Consider the following 24,254-nt stretch of genomic DNA (forward strand, 5'->3'; position numbering starts at 1 on the left):
GTGAGGTCAATTTTCTACTTGGAAATACACTGGGCTGTGGTGCTCCTTCTGAGCCTTGTGTCCTTAGTGACAGAGAGCAGCCGCAACCATCGTGTTTCCTACAGGAGTTCCCTAACTGGAGCTGTGTGGGTGTTTTCTGACCCTCTGCAGTCCCCCCCTGTGGTCAGACTCTGCCAGCAGCACAGCTGGAAGCAGCAGTTCCATGCTGCAGATCACCAGCACGTCTGGGGTCACTGACATCTGTAGGTACTTATCACAGCTGTGGCTATCTGCAGAGAGCAGATAGGATTACAGGTATTTCCTGCTGTGACTGCAGTTTCCTTGGCATGTGATTTATTTGGAAAGGGAGAGGGTTTTTTGGCTGAGTACCCTGGAGCTTGTAGGCGGGGCATAAATACATCGTAGCTGTGTGTTTGTACCTCTGGGTTTGGGTGTGGTCAGGAGCACCGGTGTCAGGTGTGCATTGCACAGCTAACGCCCAGCAGGGATGAATCATCCACAAAGCACCTGGAATTCCCTCTTGCTTATCCAGGACCATGTTCCCTGTACTCATCAATACCAAAAAACTGTGTGAAATAGGCTTCTGGAGCACGCTCAGGAGATGTTGCTGGGGAAATTGTGAGTGCCAGCCAGCCAGGAGCAGTGCCTGGCTCCATCTCCAGCTGCCAGAGGAGCTGTGCCCTGGGGGAGGCTGGAGGGCTGCCCTGAGCTCAGGGTGGGCTGGCTGTCCCTGCCTGGGGCACCCAGCCTTGACTGTGGCTTTGTGTGTTCCCCTCTCCCCCAGGAGTGGCTGGGGCAGGCCGTCTCTTCACCCAGGACGTGCTCAAAGCCATGGCTTCCATCAACGAGCAGCCCATCATATTTGCCCTGAGCAACCCCACGGCCAAGGCCGAGTGCACAGCAGAGGAGGCCTACACGCTGACAGAGGTGGGTGAGCTGGGCTGGGGACTGCCCTGCTGGGGCTGCTGGGGCTGCCCTGCTGGGGCTGCTGGAGCTGCCCTGCTGGAGCTGCCCTGCTGGGGATACTCTGCCCTGCTGGGGCTGCTGGGGCTGCTGGGGCTGCCCTGCTGGGGCTGCTGGGGCTGCCCTGCTGGGGCTGCTGGAGCTGCCCTGCTGGGGCTGCCCTGCTGGGGCTGCTGGGGCTGCTGGGGCTGCTGGAGCTGCCCTGCTGGAGCTGCCCTGCTGGGGATACTCTGCCCTGCTGGGGCTGCTGGGGCTGCCCTGCTGGGGCTGCTGGGGCTGCCCTGCTGGGGCTGCTGGGGCTGCTGGGGCTGCCCTGCTGGGGCTGCTGGAGCTGCCCTGCTGGAGCTGCCCTGCTGGGGATACTCTGCCCTGCTGGGGCTGCTGGGGCTGCTGGGGCTGCCCTGCTGGGGCTGCTGGGGCTGCCCTGCTGGGGCTGCTGGAGCTGCTCTGCCCTGCTGGGGCTGCTCTGCTGGGGCTGCCCTGCCCTGCTGGGGCTGCCCTGCTGGGGCTGCCCTGCTGGGGCTGCTCTGCCCTGCTGGGGCTGCTCTGCCCTGCTGGGGCTGCCCTGCCCTGCTGGGGCTGCTCTGCCCTGCTGGAGCTGCTCTGCCCTGCTGGGGCTGCCCTGCTGGAGCTGCCCTGCCCTGCTGGGGCTGCCCTGCTGGGGCTGCCTGAGCACCAGGGCTCAGATTGTTCTCTCACTGCTTGGGCTCAGGGCTGTGAGAACGCAGCTCTTTCTCGCCTTCTGGCAAAAGCAGATGGGGCTGGTTGGAAAAGAGGCCTGGATTTGTAGGTGACAACGTTTTGCAAAGTTAAAGTAGCCTGAGTCTTGTTACTGCTTTTTTAAGAGAATGACCAGCAGTACTGTTACATGGCTGTGGTCAATTAACTCTTGTTTCTCACTGCTCTTTTTAATTATTTTGTGTTTTAATGAAGCCTGTTGGCCTCACAGCAGAGACTCAGTGCAAGCTTTGCAATGTAATGCCTGACAGAGTCCTTGGAGCAGGGCAGGAGCTGGGCCTGCACCAGTCCTGCAGGTGCCACCAGCAGTGACCCATGGGGTCCCCAGGCAGGGGTGGCCCCTGTCCCCTCGTGTCCCTGGGCAGGGGTGGCCCCTGTCCCTTGTGTCCCCGGGCAGGGGTGGCCCCTGTCCCCTCGTGTCCCCAAGCAGGGGTGGCCCCTGTCCCCTCGTGTCCCCAGGCAGGGGTGGCCCCTGTCCCCTCATGTCCCCGGGCAGGGGTGACCCCTGTCCCCTCATGTCCCCGGGCAGGGGTGGCCCCTGTCCCCTCGTGTCCCCGGGCAGGGGTGGCCCCTGTCCCCTCGTGTCCCCAAGCAGGGGTGGCCCTTGTCCCCACCACAGGGGCTGTGTCTGGCACCCTGGCACCACCAGGTGTTGGAATGAGTCAGCCAGGAGCAAACACAGCTGGTTCTGCACCCTCCCCTGGGGCCACTGCACCCTGCGGGGCTGGCACTGGGGTTTGGGCTGGTTTTTCCTTAATAGCTCCAGCATTATCCCAATAGCACATCCCATCCCTTACCGAGCCAGTCTTTTGTCACCCTGTGCAGGTTTTTGTGCCAGGCTGGGGGCCTCTGCAGGGAGCCCACGGGGAGGGAGGTGGGGCAGACACAGCAGGGCCCTGGGGCTCTGAGCAGCTGCTGGGATCCCTGTGCTGGTGCTGGGATCCCTGTGCTGGTGCTGGGATCCCTGTGCTGGTGCTGTCCTGCAGCTGCTGGGATCCCTGTGCTGGCCCCAGCCCCTGCCTGCAGGCTCCAAGGCTGCAGCTCTTGAGGGCACTCCTTCTTTTCTCTTTCTCTTATTTTAATACAGTCCCAAACCAAGCGAGTGGTGTGTGAAAAGGGGTGGGTGGGGAGCTTTCCTTGTCTGCTGCTGCAGACTGAGCTCCTCCCTGGCACTGCCCACGGGGCTCAGCAGCACAGCTGCAGCAGTGGCAGTGTCACCCTGCCCGCGTGGCCCTCTGCTGTCCCCATCTGTCCCACGCTCCTGGGCTGTCAGCCCAGGGAGCTGCTGCTCCAGAGATCGGCAGCCCAGATGGAGCCCTGCAGTAGCAGCCTCCGGACAAAGTCTGGATCTTATCTCTTATCAGTAGGATCATCTGGGTTGGAAAAGCCCTCCAAGGCCATCGAGTCCAACCATTCCCCAGCTCGGCCAAGGCCACCCCTGTCCCATGTCCCCAAGTGCCACATGCACATGGCTTTGAAATCCCTACAGGGATGGGGACTCCACCACTGCCCTGGGCAGCTGTGACAGGGATTGACAGAGCTTTATGTAAAGAAACTTTCCCTGCTGTCCAGCCTGAGGCCGTTCCCTCTGCTCCTGTCCCTGTTCCCTGGGAGCACAGCCCGACCCCCCCGGCTGTCCCCTCCTGTCAGGAGCTGTGCAGAGCCACAAGGGCCCCCCTAAGCCTCCTTTGCTCCAGGCTCAGCCCCTGCCCAGCTCCCTCAGCCTCTCCTGGGGCTCCAGCCCCTTCCCAGCTCCGTTCCCTGCCCTGGACACGCTTGTAAATTAAGGTGGTTTAATATCTCTCGGACATCTAGCATTAACCAGAGCAGTGAGCTGGGCAGTGTTTCAGTTTATAAAAATTCCAGTAGATAGGAGGTAAACAGGAGTTAGTTGTGCAGGCAAGACTTCAGCTGGCATAAATAAATGTAAAAACTGCTGCCATCTCTCGCTGAAGGAGGCCAGGAGCACAGTTAGAGGAACCAGCCTAGTTTTTGCTTGCACTTGTTATGGAATACCAGCAGATGAAGAGATGCTTTAGGGCAGGAGGCTGAGTTTGCCGTGCTGAGTGCTGAGCCCAAGGGGGCACAGGCTCCCTGGGTCAGCAGCTGGAAGAGCACCAAGCTGTTTGCAAAGTTTGAGCCCAGTGGAGAGGAGATCTTTGGGTTTTTTCCTGTTTTGGATCCCTGTGTTCTTTTATTAACGATTCTCCATGTTCCCAGTTACTTGTACGTGTGGGTTATTTGGGTAATCGAGCACTGCTGGTCAGCAAATGAACTGGTGTAGTTTTGTTCCGGTCCTTACTCATAAATTCTGCAATGTTTGTGTCTCTAAACTTTCCTGCAGCCCAGCTGTCCTGTTTTCACGGTGCTCTTTGGTTCCCTGAAATGTCCTCAGCCGGGCATTAGCTTGCCTTTCAGAATGTATTTTCCCTTCGAGATGCAGTAATTACCCGGGAAATGGGCTCCAGAGCCCTGACTGTTGTGTGGCTCCCTGGAAATGTCCAGCTCCGCGGGCTGTGTCGCGTAGCTCATGCAGTCCGTCAGGCTCTTGGGGATCAGAGCTGTCACCCCGTGTGTCCCCAGGCCTCGGGGACAGCCTGCTCCTGCACCAGAGGCAACAAAGAAACAAAGACACCATCCTGACCTTTCCTTCCTCATTTTCTTCCCACTAGACGGCCCCTGTAAAAGGCTCTCGATGCCCCTGTGTGCTCTGAGGGCTTCTGCTGCCTTTTAATGTGCTTTGTCTTTTGGTCCTGTCCCCTACTGCACCCATCTGCTTTGCTCCCTGCACAAAAAGGCTCTTGTCGTGGGTATGCCCTGACACCCAAACACAGTTCCAGAGCCTCCAGCCTCTTTGGTAATTTGTTTTCAAATACAGTAGTCCTGGGAGCCTTAAAGGTTTTAAACTCATGTTCCTAAACCTGTTACTCAAAAGAAAGTCAAGATTTTTTTGCTTTCAGTGGCTTTACTGCTTGAAAAGAGGCTCATTTATATAGAGGGTGTGGCTCACACTCAGATACGTTTTGATATTTTGTGCAAATTGAAATCCTTTCCAAAGGAAGGATGAGCAAACCTCATTATTCACTGCTCTGGTTGCTTTCAGCAGCAGCAGCAGCAGCGGCCTGACACAGCAGTTCCTCCCTCTAGCCCCACACCCTCCAGCAGGAAAGTGACCTTTTATTGTGCTCCAGCCTGCTCTGGCAGTGGCCATTGCTCATGAGTCTGCAGGGTCCCTGTGGCTGTGGTGCTGGAAAGGGTTAACAGAGCAGCACTGCAGTGGTGCTGGAAAGGGTTAACACAGGAGCACTGCAGTGGTGCTGGAAAGGGTTAACAGAGCAGCACTGCAGTGGTGCTGGAAAGGGTTAACACAGGAGCACTGCAGTGGTGCTGGAAAGGGTTAACAGAGCAGCACTGCAGTGGTGCTGGAAAGGGTTAACACAGGAGCACTGCAGTGGTGCTGGAAAGGGTTAACACAGCAGCACTGCAGTGGTGCTGGAAAGGGTTAACACAGCAGCACTGCAGTGGTGCTGGAAAGGGTTAACACAGCAGCACTGCAGTGGTGCTGGAAAGGGTTAACACAGCAGCACTGCATCCTGCACAGGGTGCTGGAAAGGGTTAACACAGGAGGGCTTCGTGTGTCAGTCCCTCCAAGCAGGTGGGATGTGCCCCATGTCCCCTGCCCAGAGCAGGGTGATCAGTGCCCCATGTCCCCTGCCCAGAGCAGGGTGATCAGTGCCCCATGTCCCCTGCCCAGAGCAGGGTGATCAGTGCCCCATGTCCCCTGCCCACAGCAGGGTGATCAGTGCCCCATGTCCCCTGCCCAGAGCAGGGTGATCAGTGCCCCATGTCCCCTGCCCAGAGCAGGGTGATCAGTGCCCCATGTCCCCTGCCCAGAGCAGGGTGATCAGTGCCCCATGTCCCCTGCCCACAGCAGGGTGATCAGTGCCCCATGTCCCCTGCCCAGAGCAGGGTGATCAGTGCCCCATGTCCCCTGCCCAGAGCAGGGTGATCAGTGCCCCATGTCCCCTGCCCACAGCAGGGTGATCAGTGCCCCATGTCCCCTGCCCACAGCAGGGTGATCAGTGCCCCATGTCCCCTGCCCACAGCAGGGTGATCAGTGCCCCATGTCCCCTGCCCACAGCAGGGTGATCAGTGCCCCATGTCCCCTGCCCAGAGCAGGGTGATCAGTGCCCCATGCCCTGCCCACAGCAGGGTGATCAGTGCCCCATGTCCCCTGCCCAGAGCAGGGTGATCAGTGCCCCATGTCCTGCCCACAGCAGGGTGATCAGTGCCCCATGTCCCCTGCCCAGAGCAGGGTGATCAGTGCCCCATGTCCCCTGTGGCCTCTGTCTCTCGGTGCCCCATGTCCCCTGCTGGCCCCTGGCTCTCTGTGGCTCCAGGCTCTGTCCCTGCCCAGCTGCTGCTGGCTCCAGGCTCTGTCCCTGCCCAGCTGCCACCCTGACCCTTCTCCCTCCCTTCCTCCCGGCAGGGCCGGTGCCTGTTTGCCAGCGGCAGCCCCTTCGAGCTGGTCACTCTGAAGGATGGGAGGACCTTCAAACCAGGCCAAGGAAACAACGCTTACATCTTCCCAGGTAATGAATGGAACTGTCACCCTTTAATCTCTGAGGCTGGCCTGCCTGCACCTTTCCTTGGGTGCAGAGGCACAGTCAGCGCAGCAGCGTGCAGAGGCGTTGCCAGCATTTGAGAGCTTGGAGAAATGAGTGGCTGGATGACAGACAGTCAGTCCAGGCTGGATGGGGGGCACATGCATCCACAGTGAGCAATCCCAGCTGGATTCCACTGAGAAAACAGAAGGGTGCTGTTAAAGGCTCTGGGAGCTGCTGCTTGTTTGGAGAGGAAAGGAGAAAAGATGTTAATATGCACTTGGAGTTATGTTAATAACTCTCAGAGTTAATAGTTCTTGAAGTTGTATCTGCGCAAGGGGGGCAGAAAAGTAGTACTGGGGATGTTCCTGTGCCTTGCCCTTCCCTCCCTGAGCTGCAAAGCTCCAACCCTTCCAGCAGCCACCTGCTGTGGCCGTGGCTGCACCCATGGGTGGTAGCAGTGCTGTGAGTGTGGAGGGTGTCCCTGCCGAGGCAGGGGGTGGGACAAGGTGATCTCTGTCAGTGTGTGCAGAAAGCTGCAGGAGGGTTTTCAGGGATTGCACTGGAGGATGGCTGGCAGCAGCTCCTTGCAGCAGGCTGCAGTTGAGAGTGCACGTTTAAAGTGAAGTGTCCCTAACTGGCAGTGATTTTTCGTAGGCGTGGCTCTGGCTGTGATCCTCAGCAGCGTCAGGCACATCAGTGATAAGGTTTTCCTGGAGGCTGCCAAGGTAAGTCTGGCAGTAGAGCAGGCTGTGGCTGCTGACACGGCAGGGATGGCTCGATGGGCGCCCCTCTCGAATCCTGGTGAAGCACAGTGGTTTCCTCTTTGGTTGCTGTTGGCTTGTCCCTCCACAGTGGGGAAAAAAAAATGTCGTTTTGACCCAACAAAGTTGTTTTTTGCCAGGAATCAGATTCCGTTGCAGTTGTGGTGAGGTAGCAGGCGTGTCCCTGTGTGAGTTACTGTGGCAGCAGGGCTGTCCCCTGCCCTGCCCTGCCCTGGGTTCTGCAGCTGGCTCTGTGGCCAGGGCTTCCTGTAGCCGTGGGGGATTCATCCTCCAGAATACCAGAGTTCATTTTGCTAAATGTTTGCAGTCAGTGTGCTGGTTCTCAGTTCCTCAGATCCTGAGTGCCTCACTCCAGTGCTTTGGGAGCACTCTGGTGCCAACAGCACTGCAGCTTGATGCTCTCAGGTCTTCTGTTATTAGTGACATTTGGTAAATAAAGTCACATTAGTAAATAAAAAGTGTTTGTTTCTCTGACTCAGGCATTGGCAGAACAGTTGACAGATGAAGAGCTTGCACAAGGAAGACTTTATCCTCCACTGTCCAATATCAGGGAAGTTTCTATTTATATTGCTGTCAAGGTGAGTATGAAATATAAAATTGCACTGCAGTAAAAGTGGTTTATGTGTACATTAACCTGCTGAGTTGCACAGATTGTGACCCTTGAATATGAGGTGCTTGGGCAACACCTGGTTCTTTGTGCCTGCAATGAGAGAAATGTATCAAAATGTTCCCTTTGTTGGATGCTTCAGCTTGGCAGCCATGATGGGCCAAAATCGCTCCCCTCTGACTCCTGAAATTCAATTTTGAGATCCCAGCTAAGGCATGTGGGGATGTAAAGACACTGAGGTGCTGAGGAGAGAAGACAAAGGACTCTGCATGATTCACTGTGAATTGAGCAAAAGCCATTTACTGTGCTTCTAAACATTGTTTATATTTACTTCTCATCTTGGCTTACACAGCCACGCATTGTTTGATTGGTAGCTCTGCTTTGTCCATGCCTCTCTTGTTCAATTGATTGATTGGTTGCTTGGTAGCTCTGTCTGTCCATGCATGGTTTCATTGGTAGCTCTGTCTGTCCATGCATGGTTTCATTATTAGCTCTGTTTGTCCATGCGTTGTTTGGTTGGTAGCTCTGTTTGTCTGTGCATTGTTTGGTTGGTAGCTCTGTCTGTCCATGCATGGTTTGGTTGGTAGCTCTGCTTTGTCCATGCATGGTTTGGTTGGTAGCTCTGTTTGTCCATGCATGGTTTCATTATTAGCTCTGTTTGTCCATGCATGGTTTGGTTGGTAGCTCTGTCCATGCGTTGTTTGGTTGGTAGCTCTGTTTGTCCATGCATGGTTTCATTATTAGCTCTGCTTTGCCCATGCATGGTTTCATTGGTAGCTCTGTTTGTCCATGTGTTGTTTGGTTGGTAGCTCTGCTTTGCCCATGCATGGTTTCATTATTAGCTCTGTTTGTCCATGCATTGTTTGGTTGGTAGCTCTGTTTGCCCATGCATTGTTTGGTTGGTAGCTCTGTCCATGTGTTGTTTGGTTGGTAGCTCTGTTTGCCCACGAGGCAAGCAGGAATCTTTTTATTAATCTAACTGCTAGAAGCTGTGAGCACCATTTACTCGGGCTGACACCCCTTGCCTGTGAGCAGCTTTTCTGCCTCTCCTCTGTGCCTGCCCATGCCCTTGTCGTGCGCAGGATGCCCTGTCTGGCAGAGGAGCTGTTCCTTCGCAGCGCGCGTTTCCCGGCCGTGCCTGGCGGTGTGTGCGCTGCCGCAGGCTCCGAGCCGCGCTGTCCCCCCTCCCCAGGTGATGGAGTTCCTGTACGCCAACAACATGGCCTTCCACTACCCCGAGCCGGCCGACAAGAACCGCTACATCCGCTCCAAGGTGTGGAGCTACGAGTACGAGTCCTTCATGCCGGACGTGTACGACTGGCCCGAGTCCAAGGTGCACTGACCAGCCCCGCGCCCGCTCGCAGGCAGCGCCGCCACTCTGCAGGGATTCCCCCCCCTCCCTCCCTCCCTCCCTCCCTCCTCAGACCAACTCTAATCATGATCTTTGACTCCTCTAATTTATTTGCGCTCATTTCGTTGCCTTTTTGTTGTTGCTGTTGTTGTTTTTTCCCCCCCTTACGCCCTGTTTTTCACCTGATTTCTCCCAAGTACCTGATAAACTGTACGGATAATGGCATCTGCCACAGGGATGAGAGAGCCCTCCAAAATTAATTTAAACAATAGCAATGCATTTATGGCTTAGAGCCAGCACCACACCGAAGAATTCCATTAATGATATTTTAGCTACATACATTTGATGGTAAACTGTAGCTCTCTCATCACTGCTGATATCCAGAATTACTTATTTCTGCCTTTAATAATCAGTCTTCTAATTGTCCTAGTGTTGTCACACTGCATTAGCTGTGACATCAAGGGAGACCACTTGTCCTAGAAAAAGCAAAAGGGCAGTTAAAGACAACTTAGAGAGTCTGATGGACCTTCTGTTTTGTTTAATGCTTAAAGACTCCCGTGTCCAGACATCCTTGTGGCATTGTCTGCTGTTTCCTTGAGGAGCAGCGAGATGTACATGTGTGGGGTCTGCAGCAAGTTTGCAGCTTTGTTTTCATCACTCCATGAAATCTGTTCTCAGGAAAAATGTAAGCTAGTTCAAATTGTCCTTGGGAAGCCTGAAAATAATACTGATCACTTAATTGCTTTTAAAAACAAAGCCGTGCTGTCAAAGAATAAATTTTATTGTGTAGAGGTAGGACCTGAAGTAATTTATGGAACTCTTTTTAGAGATTTTACTAGGAGATTTTAAGCAATGGACTGCAAAATTATTTACCAAAGGAACTTTACTTAATTTTTTAAAATTTTTTCAAGTTTCTGTTTTATTTAAGCCAGGTTGTTTTCTCCCTTGTTCTCAGAACAAGACTCGTGTGTGATGTTCTGTGACGCTGCTGGCTCGAGGGCTCCAAAGTGGCCTCAGCTGGAGGCAGCAGCCCGTAGGCAGGGCTGGTTCCAGGCGCCGGCAGGGCTGGAGCAGGAACGCTGGCAGGCAGCTGCTCACAGCAGTGAGTCTGCTGGAGGCTCCCTGAGGCCCCGGTCCCACCCGCTCTGTCAGTGTGAGCCCCGGGCCCAAAAGGTGCAGTGCTGCAAGCCCTGCTCCGATCGCTCCAGCTTCCTGCCCTTTGTCAGAGTCCCTGCGTGACAGCAGGAGTTCCCAGCTCAGCTTTTCCTTGCCAGGGCAGTGCTGCACGTTTGCTGCAGGTGCCGCAGTGCACACTCCCCCAGGTGCCCTGGGGCGAGGCCCAAGGGCCCTGGTCACTGCACAGGGACAGGCACAGGCCCCGCGTGTGCTCCCTTCCCTGAGAGCAGCCGCCTGCCAGGAGCAGAAGCAAAGACACCAGGCTGCTCCAGTTTGCTGCAGCAAGGCAGGAGAAGGGCAGGGGTAAATAAACAGATGGATGGATGTGCCAGCAGTGCTGCACTGGCAGGCATCATCCAAAGAGATAAAGCAGAGCTTGCTCAGGATATTTACCCATGGCAAGCACTGCTCTCGTATCCTCAGTTACAAAGGAAAATGCAGTGTCCGCAGAACAGAGCAGGGAAAATGGCCCCAGTACCCCCTCGGGCACCTACAGCCTGATCTCTGGCTCTAAAACTGTATTCACACAAAGAACAGTAAACTTTGGGAAGGTGCTGCCTGTGTGGGCAAAGAAGACTGATTATATAAACACAGAAAAGAGTGATGTGGGGAAAAAACTGTGGTGTTCAAGCTGTGGTAAAGTGTTGTGTGGTGGGGCTCGAAGTGCTTCACTGCTGAGTGCTGAAATGCACAGGAGGTTGCACTTGCAGGTGAATGTACAAAAGACACCAACACACACACAGACATAGGATGTTTTTACAAAGAGTGCTTTTTTCATCTATTTTTGCTATTGCCTTGTTTGTATCGTATTTAAATTAGTGATCTTACTGAAAAAGAAATTATTTATTCAATGTATGAATTATTTTTTGCCTTCTGAAAGTCCAGCTCTATCTGAATCCTGTTGTACTGTGCCAGTGGAGTTCTGCATCACTGGATTCCGGAGTGCTGGGAACACACAGCTTCCTCCCTCCTGCCAGCAGCCAGTTAGGCAGATGAGTGACAAAAACACCCAAAACGCACCCATCCCATGTCCCTTCAGGCTGACTGTTTGTTCCCAAGGATTGCAGCTGCTGTCCATAGCCCGTGGCCCTTCTCGATGGCGCTCAGGAAAAGCTGCGGCTTGGGGAGGCAGCAGGGCCCTGCTTTGGGCAGGAGCAGTCCCGTTCCCAGAGGGAGGGAGCTCCCGTTCCCAGAGGGAGGGATATCCCGTTCCCGAGGGAGGAGCCCCTGCCCGGTCGGGCTCGGGAGGACGCTGCCCTGAGCAGCCCCTGCCCCTGCTGGCACCGCTGCCTCCCCGCTGTCCCGCCGGCACCGCTCAGACCCGGCCGGCAGCGGGATTCCCCAGGCACAAACGCTTCGGCGCAGGGGTTCTGCCGGGAATGCCGCTGCAGAGCTGAGGGAGCAGCAGTCCCTAGCAGAGCTGCGGGCCCGTCAGGAGCAGGAGCAGCCCCGGGCGGTGCTGGAGGCGCGGCTGGCTCTGTCCCCCGTCCCGGCTGGGAGGTGCCGGCCAGCCCTGAGCCAGCACGGCCTCCGTGTGCCAGGCTCTGGGCATCCCCTGCACCTTCAGTGCGGGCACGGCGGGGTTTGCCCTTCCGTGTGCAGCCATCGTTTCCTGTTGGCAACAGGTAACCGGTCAGCTCACAGGGTTTTAAGTCCATTTCACTCTCTATTTCATCTTCTCCAGAAGTAATTTTTTTTTCATGCATAGGATTTTAAGATACATAGATTCATGTTCAGTTTTCCTTCAGGTACAATTAATCCTTGAACTAATTGCAACTGCTAATCTTGCTGGCTAGTAAGGAACCAGTTTCCTTTTTCATATTCTACTTAACACGATTTTTTCTGTTTGCTGGTTTATTCAAAATATTTACTGGTCTTTATCTGTACAGAAAATTCTCTTAGACAGTATGCAAAGGGAAACAGGTGTCACCAGGATGCATTTTGTCATGTTACATAGTGTAAGTTAAAAAAATACGTCACCTAAAGGACCACCAGTGTTGTAGCTTGTCACACAGCCCCTGTGACTTGCCTTCCAAATGATTTTGTAAAAGACTGTCTTCCATGTCTCCTTGGGGTATGCAGAACCCTTCTGAGAGGATCAGGAGCTTGGGTGAGGTCAGTCTTCCAGGATTTGTCCAATCCTTGCTTCCTTAAAATCAGCAGGAGCAGGACTGAGCCTCTTGGCAGCAACCTGTAGGAGCTTTTGGGGAGAGTAAAGCTGTCTGATGAAGCACAGCCTTTCTTCATATATTAGCTGTGGTTTTCTTCAAAGGTGTTGCAGAGGTTTGTGTGTTCCTGAAGCCTCTGCCCAGCTGCCAACGTGACATGTAGAAGGAGATTAAAATGTTGTCTGATACATTTTAAACCCCCCCAGAGGGATGCGTGGCACAAGTTCTCGGTTACATTTGTGGACAGTGATGCATCCTGATCCGTTGTGTTCGTTTTCCAAGCTTCAAACCAAGTGACACTTTACCTGCAGAGTGGTGTGTAACAGGTTTCCTGTGGTCGGTGCGTGTCTTCCTCTTGTACTGTTGTTTCCAGCACGCTGTTTTACGGGGATAAAGTAACTCTGTCACACTCCTCTGGTAGTACCTGCCAAGATGAACGATACACCTTTTAGTTTCTCGTTAGCAGCCCTCCCCTCCGTGGTGACTGTTCCTGTGGGAGAGTGGGGATCACTATTGTACAGCTCCCACCCAGGTTTCAGTTCAGCTGGCTCCAGCCCCGGCAGTCCCGGCTGGTTTTGCTTGGCTGCAGAGGGGCACAGCCGCAGAGCTGTCTGCAGCTCTCAGGTCAGTGCAAGAGCAGCCAGGGCTGCACTCTCGCTGCAGTGCTTCCAGCTGGATGAGCCACTGTCCTTGCTGTTCTCGGGACGATCCAAGCGCTGCCCCGTTCCAGCAGCCACGGGCGGCGGGCAGGGACTGGCGTTGCACGGGAGGAGGAAACCCAGAGCAAAGCTCTGCTGCACTGGCCTGGCAGCTGAATTTGGGCAAAGCCGCTCAGCTGCTGCTGCTGCTGAAGGCACGTCTGGCTCGCTGTGCGTGGGCCTGCCTGCCCTGCCTGCTCCCGTGGGATGACCCAGCAGAGCTCCGAGCGCTTCCCCCCGTGCCTCCCGCTCTCCGTGGGGATGGCAGGACTCACCCGGGGCCCCAGGGGCCGCGGCTGCAGCTGGAGGAGCAGGTTCTGTCACCGAGTCCTGCTGGTGCTGCAGCAGCCCCGAGCTGGCTGGTGGCGCTCCCCAAACCCGTGGGGCTGGCGCCAGGCTGAGCTCAGCTCTCCACCTACCATCGGCTTCGGCTCATCCGCTCTTCAGCCAGATCCTTCCTGACAGGAATGAAAATACTCTTAGGACTAAAGATGGCTGCCTCGTCAACAAAACAGCAAAATAACCTGCATTTATTTCTATCTTAAACATATCTACCTTATGCAAATCAATGTCAGCCTGCTGGGGCGCTTGTGAGAACAGTTTCCAGCCTGATCTGTGCGGGGTTGGCTGTGCCTGGGAGGGTCATTGCTCAGCTGAAACTAAAACTGTATGTAAAATGTGAAGTGGTTGGGGTTTCTTCCTACTTTATAACGTTGTAACTCTATTGAAATGTGTGTTCTAGTCTTCTATTTTCTTAGTAAAATGCATTCCCTTTGCCTAAGTCGTACCTGGTGTTTTTTATTCTGAGAAAAAAAAAAAAAACACCAAAAATGCTGGATCTCTTCAGGACTGGGAAAAGTCCCTTTGTCAAAGGTCTTGTAAATGGTTGCATGTGATGATCTTTAAGGTCTTTTCCTAGAATCATGCAATCAAAAGATGGTTTGAGTTGGAAGGGAACCTAAACAACCATCCAGTGCCACCCCCTGCCATGGGCAGGGACACCTTCCACTGTCCCAGGCTGCTCCAAGCCCCATCCAGCCTGGCCTGGGACACTGCCAGGGATCCAGGGGCAGCCCCAGCTGCTCTGGGCACCCTGGGCCAGGGCCTGCCCACCCTCCCAGCCAGCAATTCCTAATTGCCAAGAGCCCAAAATCTGTGCCTGCCCTCTGGCAGTGGGAGCCATTGCCTGGCTGCTGTCCCTGCAGGCCTTGTCCCCAGTCCCTGGGCAGCTCTGCTGGAGCCCCTGGAGGCCCTGGCAGGGGCTCTGAGGTGTCCCTGGAGCCTTCTCTTGTGCAGCTGAGCAGCCCCAGCTGTGCCAGGCTGGCTCCAGAGCAGAGGGGCTCCAGCCCTGGCAGCAGCTCCGTGGCCTCCTCTGCACTGGCTGCAGCAGCTCCAGCTCCTTGTGCTGCTGGAGCCAGGGCTGGGGCAGCTCTGCAGGTGGGCTCTCACCTGAGCCCAGGGGCACAGGGGCAGCATCCCCCCTGCCCTGCTGCCCACGCTGGGGCTCAGCCCGGGCAGGGCTGTGCTCCTGCAGCCCTGGGAGCCCGGCGGCCCCAGCAGTGCCAGCCCCTCCACGTCTCCTCACCAGCACAACCAAACTCCCCAAAAAGGGGCCTTTGAAAAGGAAAAGGTGTTTCAGAGCTAGAATGTTGCACCTTCCTGCCTTCCTGGTGTTGAGCTGCCATGTGAATACAGAACAGAATGGAAAAAGATGTGCAAAGTACCTCGTCCCCTGGAAAACACAATGTATTTTTGCTGAATACTAGGGGATTTTGACAAGGTGCTGTCACAGCCACTCCAATGAGAACAAAGAAAAATGGGAATTTTAAAAAATTGTTATATTGCCTGGGCTGATCGCTCAGCGAGGGCAACAGGGCAGGGGGGTTCAGGCTGAGGCAGGTCCAGCTCTCACCCACAGCACCCCCAGCTCCTTCTCCCAGGGCTGCTCCCTCTGCTCAGCCCCAGCCCGGGTTCATCCCGGCGTTGCCCGGACCCGGTGCAGCTCCAGCACTCGCTCCTGCCGACACAGTCGGTGCGAGGGCGCGATCCGCCCCGCGCTCCCTCAGCCGCAGGGCGGGCTCTCCTCACGGCCCGCCCGCCCCGCCTGGCGCCGCCCGAGAGGTAAGGCCGGAGCCGGGCCCGGGCCGGAACCGGGACCAGGCTGGGGGCTGGGGCTGGGTCGGGAGCGGGGCCGGGCCCCCTCAGCCCATCCCGGTGTCTCCGCCGGCCCCACCGCGTGTCCTGAGCGCCGAGCCCGGGCCGGGAGCGCGGGCGGAGCCGGGGGCGGCTGAGGGGAGCTCGGCCCGGGGTGCCGAAAGGGAGAGCTCAGAGCCCGGCAGGGCCTCCAGGGGCTCCGGGAGAGCTGCACAGGGACTGGGGACAAGGCCTGCAGGGACAGCAGCCAGGCAATGGCTCCCACTGCCAGAGGGCAGGCACAGATTTTGGGCTCTTGGCAATTAGGAATTGCTGGCTGGGAGGGTGGGCAGGCCCTGGCCCAGGGTGCCCAGAGCAGCTGTGGCTGCCCCTGGATCCCTGGCAGTGTCCCAGGCCAGGCTGGATGGGGCTTGGAGCAGCCTGGGACAGTGGAAGGTGTCCCTGCCCATGGCAGGGGGTTGGAATACAAGTATTTTCAATACAAATATTTTCAAGTATTTCCTTCCAGCCCAAACCATTCAATTCTTGTATGATCCAATGAATTTACTCAGAGGAAAAGGAAAATGCAAATAGTTGCATTTGCAAAGTGTTTATTTCTACATTTGGACATGAATCATGGCTCTCCCCGAGCCCCCCCCGGTCAGGTTCCACCTTGGCGTGCTTGGGACGACCCTGCAAGCCCACCTGGGAAGAGAGCACTTTCTTCTGGAATTCCAGAATCCTGGAATGGTTTGGGATAGAGGGTCCTCAAAGCCCACCCAGCGCCACCCCTGCCATGTGCAGGGACACCTTCCACTGTCCCAGGCTGCTCCAAGCCCCATCCAGCCTGGCCTTGGGCACTGCCAGGGATCCAGGGGCAGCCCCAGCTGCTCTGGGCACCCTGGGCCAGGGCCTGCCCACCCTCCCAGGGAACAAAAACTGGGAGGCTGTGGAAACTCAACTAAAAACAACTGATCTTGAGAAATTATTTTGAAAGCTATCTGAAGATATTAAGGCGCCTGGAGTTTTAAATCCTTCTGAAAAGAAGGCAGGAGCAAATTCTGGGAGGACTGGGGCTGGAGGAATCCCACTCCATGGGGTGAGTGGGAGAGCAGTGGGCTGTCCATGTGGGCCCTGCCAGGCTCCTCCTGCAGGCACCCTCACAGACACATCCAGAGCTGGGCACAGGTATCTGGGGTGAAACAGGTGCTCCCTGCCTGTGCCCGCGGGTCACCCCTGCCTCTCTGAAGTTGCTCTGGGGGAAGTGACCCTTCCCCCTCTGCATCTCCGGGCTGCCCGCTCCCGAAATCCGGGAATGGCGATTAAACGTCAGCAGAGACTGCTGGGTGAAACTCATCCTGAAACGCTCCGAGAGGGAACACTCGCACAGGAAAACTCAACATTTAAGCGGAGCTCAGAGGAAATAAATTATTTATTCATTTATTGGGTGGGGTTAGAGCTTAGAGCTGTTCCAACTGGATGGGGCTGTTTTCTCTGGGAATCCACACAGGTCTTGTGCTTGGGCTGTGTGTTTGCAATCTTCCAGGACATAAGAAGGAAATCTCTGCTTTTAAATAATGTGTTGTCTGAAAGTCATATCCTGCTCTAGGCAGGTTTTACTTTTATGTTTTAAGGGAAAGGGAATTTTATCCTCACACTGAACTGTGGAGGATGCCTTCACTTCAAACAAAAATGTTTGTTGGTTTCCCTGCACAAATACATCAAATCACAGAATATCCCAAGTCGGAAGGGACTCCCAGGGATCACCCAGCCCAGCTCCTGCCCTGCACAGACCCCCAGCAATCCCACCCTGAGCATCCCTGGCAGTGCTGCCCAAAGGCTCCTGGAGCTCTGGCAGCCTCGGGGCCGTGCCCATTCCCTGGGGAGCCTGGGCAGTGCCAGCACCCTCTGGGGAAGAGCCTTTCCCTGATTTTCAACCTAAACCCCCCTGGCACAGCTCCAGCCGTGCCCTGGGAGCTGTTCCTGTCCCAGAGCCTGGCACACGTGTTCTGTGTTCCAACAGGTACCTGGTGTGTTTTCTGTGTTCCTACAGGCACCTGGTGTGTGCTCTGTGTTCCAGCAGGCACCTGCTCTGTGTTCTGTGTTCAAACAGGTACCAGGTGTGTGTTCTGTGTTCCAGCAGGCACCCGCTCTGTGCTCCGTGTCCCAGCAGGCACCTGGTGTGTGTTCTGTGTTCCAACAGGCACCTGCTCTGTGTTCTGTGTCCCAGCAGACACCTGCTCCGTGCTCCGTGGCTCCGTGCTCCGTGTCCCAGCAGGCACCTGGTGTGTGCTCCGTGCTCCGTGTCCCAGCAGGCAGCCGCTCCGTGCTCCGTGGCTCCGTGCTCCGTGTCCCAGCAGGCAGCCGCTCCGTGCTCCCGGTGCCGCCCTCCCGGGATGTCTCTGGATGTCACCTTCCTGGGCACGGGCGCGGCCTTCCCGAGCCCGTCCCGCGGGGCCTCGGCGCTGGTGCTGCGCAGGGCGGGGCAGTGCTGGCTCTTCGACTGCGGCGAGGGGACGCAGACACAGCTCATGAAGAGCCACCTGCGAGCAGGTCTGTGCCCTGAGGGCAGGGGCAGCTTCGGGAGGTGCCACCGCGCAGCCCGGGGTGCCCGCAGCCGGGGCGGGGCAGGGCTGGGCAGAGCAGGGCAGGGCTGGGCTGGGCAGGGCTGGGCTGGACAGGGCAGAGCAGGGCAGGCAGGGCAGGGCAGGGCAGAGCAGAGCAGGGCAGGGCAGGGCAGGGCAGGGCAGGGCTGGGCTGGGCTGGGCAGGGCTGGGCTGGGCTGGGCAGGGCAGGGGTGGGCAGGGCAGGGCTGGGCTGGGCAGGGCTGGGCAGGGCAGGGCAGGGCTGGGCTGGGCAGGGCAGGGCTGGGCAGGGCAGGGAAGGGCAGGGCTGGGCAGGGCAGAGCTGGGCTGGGCTGGGCTGGGCTGGGCTCGGCAGGGCAGGGCAGAGCTGGGCTGGGCTGGGCTGGGCAGGGCAGGGCAGGGCAGGACTGGGCTGGGCAGGGCAGGGCTGGGCAGAGCTGGGCAGAGCTGGGCTGGGCAGGGCTGGGCAGGGCAGGGAAGGGCAGGGAAGGGCAGGGCAGGGCTGGGCAGGGCTGGGCTGGGCAGGGCAGGGCAGGGCTGGGCAGGGCAGGGGTGGGCTGGGCAGGGCTGAGCAGGGCTGGGCTGGGCTGGGCTGGGCAGGGCAGGGCAGGGCTGGGCAGGGCAGGGCAGGGCTGGGCAGGGCTGGGCAGGGCAGGGCAGGGCAGGGCAGGGCTGGGCAGGGCTGGGCAGGGCAGGGCTGGGCTGGGCAGGGCTGGGCAGGGCAGGGCTGGGCTGGGCAGGGCTGAGCAGGGCTGGGCAGGGCTGAGCAGGGCAGGGCAGGGCAGGGCAGGGCTGGGCAGGGCAGGGCAGGGCCGGGCTGGGCAGGGCTGGGCAGGGCAGGGCCGGGCTGGGCAGGGCTGGGCAGGGCAGGGCAGGGCTGGGCTGGGCTGGGCAGGGCAGGGCAGGGCTGGGCAGGGCAGGGCTGGGCAGGGCAGGGCAGGGCTGGGCTGGGTTGGGCAGGGCAGAGCTGGGCTGGGCAGGGCAGGGCTGGGCTGGGCTCGGCAGGGCAGGGCAGAGCTGGGCTGGGCTGGGCAGGGCTGGGCTGGGCTGGGCAGAGCTGGGCAGGGCCGGGCTGAGCAGCGCAGGGAGCGCCGGCGGGGCCGCCTTGGGCGGGACTGCCCGACCTGCTCCGCAGCCATCTCTGGCCGCCCCCGGGCCCGACCTGCTCCGCAGCCATCTCTGGCTGCCCCTCGGCACAGAGCTGCCTCCCGCAGACAATCGGAATTAATTAATTAATTCATCGCGCTCGGCAATGTCGAGCGGCTTGAAACAGGAACGTTTTGGTTGTTGTTTGTCTGGAGGCAGCTCTAGACAAACCTGCGGTGAGCCTTCCTGTGGGTAGATGTCTCTCTTCAAGCGAGGCTCTGTGTGTGTTGGGGGTAACTTTCACCTTTTGGCAAACGAATCAGGAATAAAGCTCCCCTCACTGCCACAGCTGCTGTGCTTCCACAGTCCTCAGTGGCCAGAGCTGACTTCTCTCCCCCAAAGAATGAAGATTAATTGTCAGTTATGAACAGAAATACAAGCTTCTGCTCCTCCAAAACCCATCAGGGAATTTAATGTCAGGTAGATGGAGTAACTCCTATGAAATTCTTTACTGAAATCACCTTAAAACAAAAGAAGGGGACTCTGTCATTCCTGTGGCTCAGTCCCGGCAGGTGCTGGAGGGAATGCCTGGCTGTGTGGAGATGGGAGTTCAGCCTGGCTAAAGACCCTAATGTGTCTGCCACGAGAGAGTTCTGGGCTCTGCTGACCCAGCGAGGGCAGGACCCAGCTGGGGCCAGGCAGCCCAGGCACCAGAGAAAGCCCAGATATTTACAGAGCAATTTTTTTCTTGTGTCAAACAAACCAGTCAGCAACAGCGCGGTTACTGCCACTTAAAAAACTCTGAAATCAAAACTGCATGCTGGTTTGGTTTTGGTTATTTTTGATTTTGTTCGTTTCATGGGCTAGGAGGAGCAGCACAAATTCCTCATTGTGTTCCTCGTTAGTCGGCAGATTTTCTGTAAGATTTAAGCTCAAATGTTTCCCAGCACTTCCTTGCATTTCACGTGGCAGATGTCACCAGCCAGGCCCATTCCATGCTTGTGGAATGCTTGGCTTAGGAGGAGCTAAACCTTGCGTCTCTGCAGCCTCTCTTTGGCCTGTCAGGCCAAAATCTTCCTCGTGTGGAAGGGATGGGGAAAGAAACCCCTTTTGGGTTAGGATTTGTCCATTAAGCGTTGGTTTTAATTTCCCTCCTCGCTTGTTTCAAACATCTGGCCAAACGGCAATCCTTCCTGAGTGCTTACATTGTTTATTTTCCTGTCTTTTCCTGGCTTTGTCTTTCCCTGTTCTGTCCAACAGCCAAAATTACCAAGATTTTCATCACTCACCTTCACGGCGACCACATTTTTGGACTTCCTGGGCTGCTGTGCACGCTCAGCCTCCAGAGGAGCCCCGACGCCAGCGTGGCACCCATTGATATTTACGGGCCCCTGGGGCTGCGGAGCTTCCTCTGGAGGAGCCTGGAGCTGTCCCACTCCGAGCCCCTGCTGCCCTACAGCGTGCACGAGCTGGTCCCCACGCAGGACCAGTGTCCCGACGGAGAATTCCGGGACTTTTCCGGCCTGGACCGAGGCGAGGCGCTTGCCCAGGCGCCTCCGGGGACAGTTGTGCACCTGGATCCAGAAACAGACTCGTACTTGCTGCTGGAGGATGAGGAGCTGTCTGTGAGAGCGTTCCGCCTCTTCCACCGCGTGCCCTCCTTCGGCTTCGTGATGGAAGAGAAGCCCCGGCCCGGGAAGCTCAAAGTGCACATACTGCAAGAGCTTGGTAGCTACTTTGACTTATTTTTCCTCTTTTTTACTTCTTTTATGGCCACCTTCCTGTGTGTCCTAGCAAACCCGAGCAGCTGTCCCTCTCCGTAGCCTGTTTTAACTCAATTTTCTATTTTCTGTCTGGCCTCAACGTTGCGCTCTGAACTGGTGTGTGACGCTGGTGCCAGGGAATGCCACAGACCGCTCTCATGCTGGCAGCAGCTGACAGGTTCAGGTGCCAGAGCTTAAACAGCTCAGCGTGGCTTTCAGGAAAACATATGGCCAGTGTATTTGCATGATTTCCGTGACTTTATTACGAGCAATATAACTGGGGTTTTCTGATAGAGTTTCCCTGAGCAGTTTCCCTGTGGCTGCCCCATCCCTGGAAGTGTCCAACCCTGGGACGGTGGAGGGTGTCCCTGCCCATAGCAGGATGAACTCAGAGGTGCCTTATTACCCAAGCTATTCTAGGATTCCATGATTTTCTTCAAACACGCTTCCTGCTAAGGCTACAAGCTCTTGATTTGTACGAAAAATCCGAAATATAGATAGGCCTTTATACCGAGGCTGTGTTTTTTTCCTGGCGAGCCAGCTCTCCGCCCAGCACACCTCGAGGGGTGCATTTTAAAGCCGACGCCGCAGTAACAGCACTGCGGGTGCAGCACTGAGGGGCTGTTTTGCCTTTCCCTGCCAGGAGTCCCGCCCGGGCCGCTGTACGGGGAGCTGAAGCGCGGCCGCGCCGTGGAGCTGAGCAGCGGCGCCAGGGTGCGGCCGCGGGACGTGCTGTCGCTGCCCGTGCCCGGCAGGAAGGTCTGCATCCTGGGCGACTGCTCGGGGCCCGTGGGGCCGGGCGCGCTGCGGCTCTGCGGGCAGGCCGACCTGCTGGTGCACGAGGCCACGCTGGCCGACGGCCTGCAGGATGCGGCGTGCCAGCGCGGGCACAGCACCCCCGGCCAGGCCGCGCGCTTCGCCGCAGCGTGCCGCGCCAGGAGGCTGGTGCTGACCCACTTCAGCCAGCGCTACCCGCCCGGCGGCGACAGCCTCCTGCAGGGCCAGGCCGAGACCGCCATGGCGGGACAGCAGGTGACGCTGGCCGAGGACCTCATGACCATCGAGATCCCACTGAAAAACAAGGACGAGGACTTTGCGACCACGGAGGACCCAGTGAAACAGTGAACACCAAGGACTTCATCATGAGATCCCAGTGAAACAGTGGAAACCGAGGACTTCATCATGAGATCACAGTGAAACAGTGAACAACAAGGACTTCATCATGAGATCCCAGTGAAACAGTGAAAAATGAGGACTTTGTGACCACAGAGGTCCCAATGAAACAGTGAAAAACAAGGACTTCATCATGAGATCCCAGTGAAACAATGAACAACGAGGACTTTGGGACCACGGAGGACCCAGTGAAACAGTGAAAAACAAGCACTTCATCATTAGATCCCAGTGAAACAGTGAAAAACAAGGACTTTGTGACCATAGAGATCCCAATGAAACAGTGAAAAACAAGACTTTGTGACCATAGAGATCCCAGTGAAACAGTGAAAAACAAGGACTTTGTGACCATAGAGATCCCAATGAAACAGTGAAAAACGAGGACTTTGTGACCTCAGAGATCCCAATGAAACAGTGAAAACCGAGGACTTTGTGACCATAGAGATCCCAATGAAACAGTGAAAAACAAGGACTTTGTGGCTATAGAGATCCCAATGAAACAGTGAAAAACAAGGACTTTGTGACCACAGAGATCCCAATGAAACAGTGCAAACCGAGGGCTTCACAACAAGATGCCAGTGAAACAGTGACAGATGAGGCCTTTGTGGCCACAGGGTGGGAGTGATGGGGGCGTTGCTGGGCTCAGGGGCAGGAGCTCGCCTCGTTCCACGCCTGCAGGTGAAGTTTTCTCATGAACAAATAGAGTTTAGGCCTCCTGTCGGAAGGGAGTTTACAGCTCAATGCATGAGAAGCTGTGGAGCATCAGCGCCGTGTTGTCACGCCCAGTAACGTTTGCGAAGCACGCTCTGGCAGGCCCCAGGCAGGTGCTCCTCATTAAAGTGTCCCTCCCATGCATTTAAAGGATAAATTATCCCGACGGAGGCACGTTTGTGTGTGCAGAAAGGCCCCTCTGGGGAATGTCCCCTGCGCGTGCTCTGCCTGTCCCTGCCGTGGCTTTGCTCCCTGCCTGAAGGGCACAGAGCCTGCGTCCCTCCCCTGTCCTCCCCACCTCAAACCACAAGCTGGGCCTTCCCAAATTTTAGTGAATTTGCTGATCTGAAGCTGTGAGGAATTTTGAATTGAGACGGGAATTATTTTTGGTGATGTGGTTTGTTTTTTTATCTCTTACGTAAGTAAGAAAGGTGAGTTCAGCTCACATCCTCATAGCACGGCTCACAAGGTCACAAGACTTCTAGTTACAAAACCTGTTAAAGACTTATTAGCTAATTAAACACTGTCATCAAGAACTTAAATATTTTGTCTTATAGATTCATGCTACAGTGTAAGTTTTTTTAGTTAATTATATTATAACACACAAACTTACAGCACTGTGTTTTAACATTCTTAATTACTTTTATAACTACCTTTTTTCTATATCTTAAGTTTTAAAACTAAAGTTTCCTTTACTTAGCCTAATGCGTGTCTGCTTTAAACTATAAATCCACATTCTCCCTTCTAAGTTAAGTGAGTTTCTAAAGTTAAGTTCTAAACACTTAAGTTTAGAAACCTTTTCCAAAACCTCAACTCAAATCCCGTGTTTAATCCTAAACTTTAACTTACCCAAAAATTCTAAAAATTTCTAAACTTTATTCTAAAAATTCCAAACTTTAACAAACCCAAAATCCTAAAGAATTCCTACATTTCAAATTGCAACACAAAGCAGCAGAGCCAGTGCTCTTGAGGAGCCTGCCCTGAGTTTCCCCTGGCAGCTGGGAAGCCCCAAAGCCTGGTCTGAGGGCAGAGCCTGTGCTGATTCCTGGGGCTGGAATGCAGCACAGCCAGGGACAGGAGCAGGGCTGGCGTTCCCTGCTGGGTCTGAGGGCAGAGCCTGTGCTGATTCCTGGGGCTGAAATGCAGCACAGCCAGGGACAGGAGCAGGGCTGGGTGATGTTCCCGGGTGGGTCTGAGTGCAGAGCCTGTGCTGGGCTGGGCTGAAATGCAGCAGAGCCAGGGACAGGAGCAGGGCTGGCGTTCCCTGCTGGGTCTGAGGGCAGAGCCTGTGCTGATTCCTGGGGCTGAAATGCAGCAGAGCCAGGGACAGGAGCAGGGCTGGCGTTCCCTGCTGGGTCTGAGGGCAGAGCCTGTGCTGATTCCTGGGGCTGAAATGCAGCACAGCCAGGGACAGGAGCAGGGCTGGCGTTCCCTGGTCTCTGCCCACACGGAGCAAGGTGAGATCCAGGGGCTGTCCCCGCCCTGCACAGCCTCTGCCTTGCCTGTGCTGACAGTAAATCAGAACTGAATCACACCAATCATCCACGTTTGGGATTCCAACGTGCTGCAGATGTGGAGGGGTTTGTTGCTGGCTGGGGGCAAATTACAAACGAGTAAAAATTATGGACAAATTGGGGACAAATTACAAACGAGTACAAATTACGGATGAGACTGAATTGCTAGAAACGCCTCTTGAGCTGTTTTGTTTTCTAATAT

The 24,254-nt window shown here is 56.1% G+C and overlaps 2 protein-coding genes across 6 annotated transcripts in view; both read left to right on the plus strand.

Annotated features, from left to right (window-relative positions):
- ME2 (malic enzyme 2) overlaps positions 1–13,871 on the plus strand; it is a 37,390-nt gene extending 23,519 nt beyond the window's left edge. The window contains exons 12-16 of the mRNA XM_071425877.1: positions 785–927; positions 6,191–6,293; positions 6,963–7,033; positions 7,570–7,668; positions 8,890–13,871. Of these exons, the coding sequence (XP_071281978.1) occupies positions 785–927; positions 6,191–6,293; positions 6,963–7,033; positions 7,570–7,668; positions 8,890–9,039 (566 nt within the window). The 3' untranslated portion in view covers positions 9,040–13,871. The remainder of the gene's footprint in view (positions 1–784; positions 928–6,190; positions 6,294–6,962; positions 7,034–7,569; positions 7,669–8,889) is intronic.
- Positions 13,872–15,099: 1,228 nt separating this feature from the next.
- Positions 15,100–23,237, plus strand: ELAC1 (elaC ribonuclease Z 1). Of its 5 annotated transcripts, XM_071425881.1 has the most exons (5): positions 15,195–15,211; positions 17,457–17,538; positions 17,584–17,776; positions 20,155–20,622; positions 21,301–23,237. In XM_071425881.1, the coding sequence occupies exons 3-5, from the start codon at positions 17,620–17,622 to the stop codon at positions 21,780–21,782; spliced, it is 1,107 nt and encodes a 368-aa protein (XP_071281982.1). In that variant the 5' UTR covers positions 15,195–15,211; positions 17,457–17,538; positions 17,584–17,619; the 3' UTR covers positions 21,783–23,237. The 5 variants fall into 5 exon arrangements, 4 of the variants coding, with proteins under 4 accessions (XP_071281980.1, XP_071281979.1, XP_071281981.1 ...); XM_071425879.1 differs by having other exon boundaries at positions 15,100–15,211; positions 17,536–17,776; XM_071425878.1 differs by having other exon boundaries at positions 15,179–15,211; positions 17,457–17,776.
- Positions 23,238–24,254: the final 1,017 nt, after the last annotated feature.

Source organism: Agelaius tricolor, unplaced genomic scaffold (genome assembly GCF_023055355.1).
Source record: "Agelaius tricolor isolate 1412-34295 unplaced genomic scaffold, bAgeTri1.0.p SCAF_4, whole genome shotgun sequence".
Taxonomy (NCBI): domain Eukaryota; kingdom Metazoa; phylum Chordata; class Aves; order Passeriformes; family Icteridae; genus Agelaius; species Agelaius tricolor.

What these genes read in the sequence shown, in the direction of transcription:
- ELAC1 (XM_071425879.1), top strand. Translation starts at nt 17,620, where the DNA reads ATGTCTCTGGATGTCACCTTCCTGGGCACGGGCGCGGCCTTCCCGAGC. An exon ending in GAAGAGCCACCTGCGAGCAG is followed by an intron (nt 17,777 to 20,154) that starts GTCTGTGCCCTG and finishes TCTGTCCAACAG; the next exon opens with CCAAAATTACCAAGATTTTC. An exon ending in GCACATACTGCAAGAGCTTG is followed by an intron (nt 20,623 to 21,300) that starts GTAGCTACTTTG and finishes TTTCCCTGCCAG; the next exon opens with GAGTCCCGCCCGGGCCGCTG.